At 52.8% G+C, this 2,416-nt stretch overlaps 1 protein-coding gene across 2 annotated transcripts in view; it reads right to left on the reverse strand.

Annotated features, from left to right (window-relative positions):
- Positions 1-1,397, reverse strand: part of Nmu (neuromedin U) — a 29,127-nt gene extending 27,730 nt beyond the window's left edge. Inside the window, exon 1 of one of the 2 annotated variants that reach the window (XM_021211236.1) lies at positions 1,170-1,397. In XM_021211236.1, coding sequence (XP_021066895.1) covers positions 1,170-1,287 — 118 coding nt within the window. In that variant the 5' untranslated portion in view covers positions 1,288-1,397. The remainder of the gene's footprint in view (positions 1-1,169) is intronic. The other variant, XM_021211237.1, reaches the window with a different exon arrangement.
- Between the last annotated feature and the right edge of the window lie 1,019 nt (positions 1,398-2,416).

Consider the following 2,416-nt stretch of genomic DNA (forward strand, 5'->3'; position numbering starts at 1 on the left):
TCTCTCTCTCTCTCTCTCTCTCTCTCTCTCTCTCTCTCTCTCGGTTTTCCCTGTGTAGCCCTGGCTGTCCTGCACTCACATTGTAGACCAGGCTGGCCTGGAACTCACAGAGATCCATCTGCCTCTGCCTTCCTCGTGCTGGGATTAAAGGTGTATTCCACCACACCCAGCCTTGAACTTTGGTCTTCATGCTTGGTAGTAGACACCTTTATCAGATGGGCTATCACACTGTCGCTGCCACTGTCCCATTTGAACAGGCTTTCAGACGAGGACGCCTGTTCTCCTTCGATGTCTCAGGAACAAAAATTAAAATGATGAAATGAAGGCAACAGAGCCGGCCCAGGAAAAGAATACTCGTCTTTGTCCAGCTCTAACTGAGGGCTCATCTATGAGCTTCCACAGTGCTCTGCGGCTGTGATGTTTTAAATCCTCAACATTTCTGAAAAATGAACAGCCTACTGATCTACCCAGAGAATTCACGTTTGTAACAAGGCAGTGTTTGGAATTTAAAGGACCCTCAGAAAGCAGGAATGAATGACAGCCCAGCCCCCCTCCTCCCGCCTTCGCCAGGTTACCTGGTAACTAAATGTCCTTGACAGAATCAAGGGACACAATTTGCTCTGCCACTCATCTGGACCTCCCTCCCTGATCTTGCTTTTCTTGTTTCCTGGGAGCCACATTCGGGAGGTCCCTGTTGTCATCAAATCCCACCTGCCTTGCCAGCTTTAAGTGCCCATCACTGGAAACCCGGATAAGCCTCACGTGCTCCCTTCAACTTTCCGTGATGAGAACTCTAATCCTGAAAACCTGTAAACCCAGGTCTCTGCTCCACGTTGTAACTCAACAGCCCGCCTCCCAGGAGGCGCAGCGCAGCACAACTTTATCTTGCCTCGGCAAGGGGAGCAGCAGACCTTTGTTTCAATCATCATTCCCTCCAATAACTTCAATGAAAGGGAAAGTGTTTTTAATTCTTTTAAACTCCCGCTACGGAGTCTGCAGCCCGCCCTGCGCCTTCCCCAGCCGGAGACGTCTGCAGTCCTGGGCCAGATCCTGGCTTCAGTGCAAAGTGAATTCTAGAAGCCCAGAGAAGAAGCAAGGAAGGTAGAGGAGAGAAACTGGTGCAGCGGCAGCCTGAGGGGGCCCTGTGAGGTAGGGGGGTGGCATCTTACCTCTGCAAGCGTCCGCACAGCAGGCGAGCAGCAGCAGCAGAGATAGGAGAGGAGATGCGGTTGCAGCGGCCAATTGTCCTGCGGACAGCCCTGGGTGGCGACTCGCTGCTCGCGACATCTCCTTCCCTCCAAGCGGCTCTGGACTGGGGACCGGGTACCCTGTGTTGTGCGGGTGTTCTAGCTGTCCCTCAGCGTCTCCCGTGCGTCTCCTCTTGCTGAGCTCAGACACCAAAGTGACCATCTCCGCGCGCCACCAACTTTTAAATCTGGCGCACACGTGGGCTGGGCTGGCGTGGTCCCCACGCGTGATCTCGCCGCCCTGGCTCCCTGGCGTCACCGGGGCCTGCTGCCACCCCCGCAGGACACGCGCTCCCTAGCCGGGTGTCTGACTCAGGGCACCACGCAGTTGGCTCTGAGCTGGAGAATGGAATTAAACCATGGCGGTCCACTTCCATCTGTGGAAGGACTTGGGTGGGAGCCGGAGGGCGTAGCAGCCTCCAGAGCCTGAGATCAGGGTGGCCAAGTTGGAAGAGGTGGCCACTCTATCCCCTGTGTCACCTGAGATGCCACAGTATACCCAGCCAGCCCATTTGTCCTCCTGTTGTCCAGGCGCCCCTCTTCCTTCCTTGGGCTGCACAACGCACAATGCCCAGGGCATCAGAGTGATGCTACTTCCACCACGATGTGGGTGAAGATGATATCATCTAAATCTCCAAATGCCTGCAAAGTCCAAAGCCATTCCTGGAGATGCAGTAAAATGGTGTTGAGGAAAGGGGGGGGGGCTTGGGTGCAGTTGTTAGAAGGTGGGGTTGTCTGCGGGGCACCCAAGGCTCACGTGGCCATTCTGCCATTCTAATTTCCTTTGGAACCTCACTTCCGCTATTCCCACACTCCAGCCTCTTAACAGGACACTGAGAAATACAATTTTAATTTCCTTCTGCAGAAAAAAAAAAAGGGCAACTGATCTTGTTCAACCTCTTTTTGAAAGGCGAGGAGCTCAGAGGAAAGGGCAGAATGGAATCACATTGCTGTTTTTTAAGGGGGCATCTTGGGGTCATGTAGCCACGGACTTTCTCATGCAATTTCATTTAATGTTCATGACATATCTGCAGTGTACAAATTCTTTGAAAGAAAGAAAGAAAGAAGGAAAGAAAGAAAGAAAGAAAGAAAGAAAAAAGAAAGAGAAAGAGGGAGCTGGAGAGATGGCTCAGTGGCTAAGAGCACTGACTGCTCTTCCAGAGGTCCCT

Source organism: Mus pahari, chromosome 13 (genome assembly GCF_900095145.1).
Source record: "Mus pahari chromosome 13, PAHARI_EIJ_v1.1, whole genome shotgun sequence".
Lineage (NCBI taxonomy): Eukaryota > Metazoa > Chordata > Mammalia > Rodentia > Muridae > Mus > Mus pahari.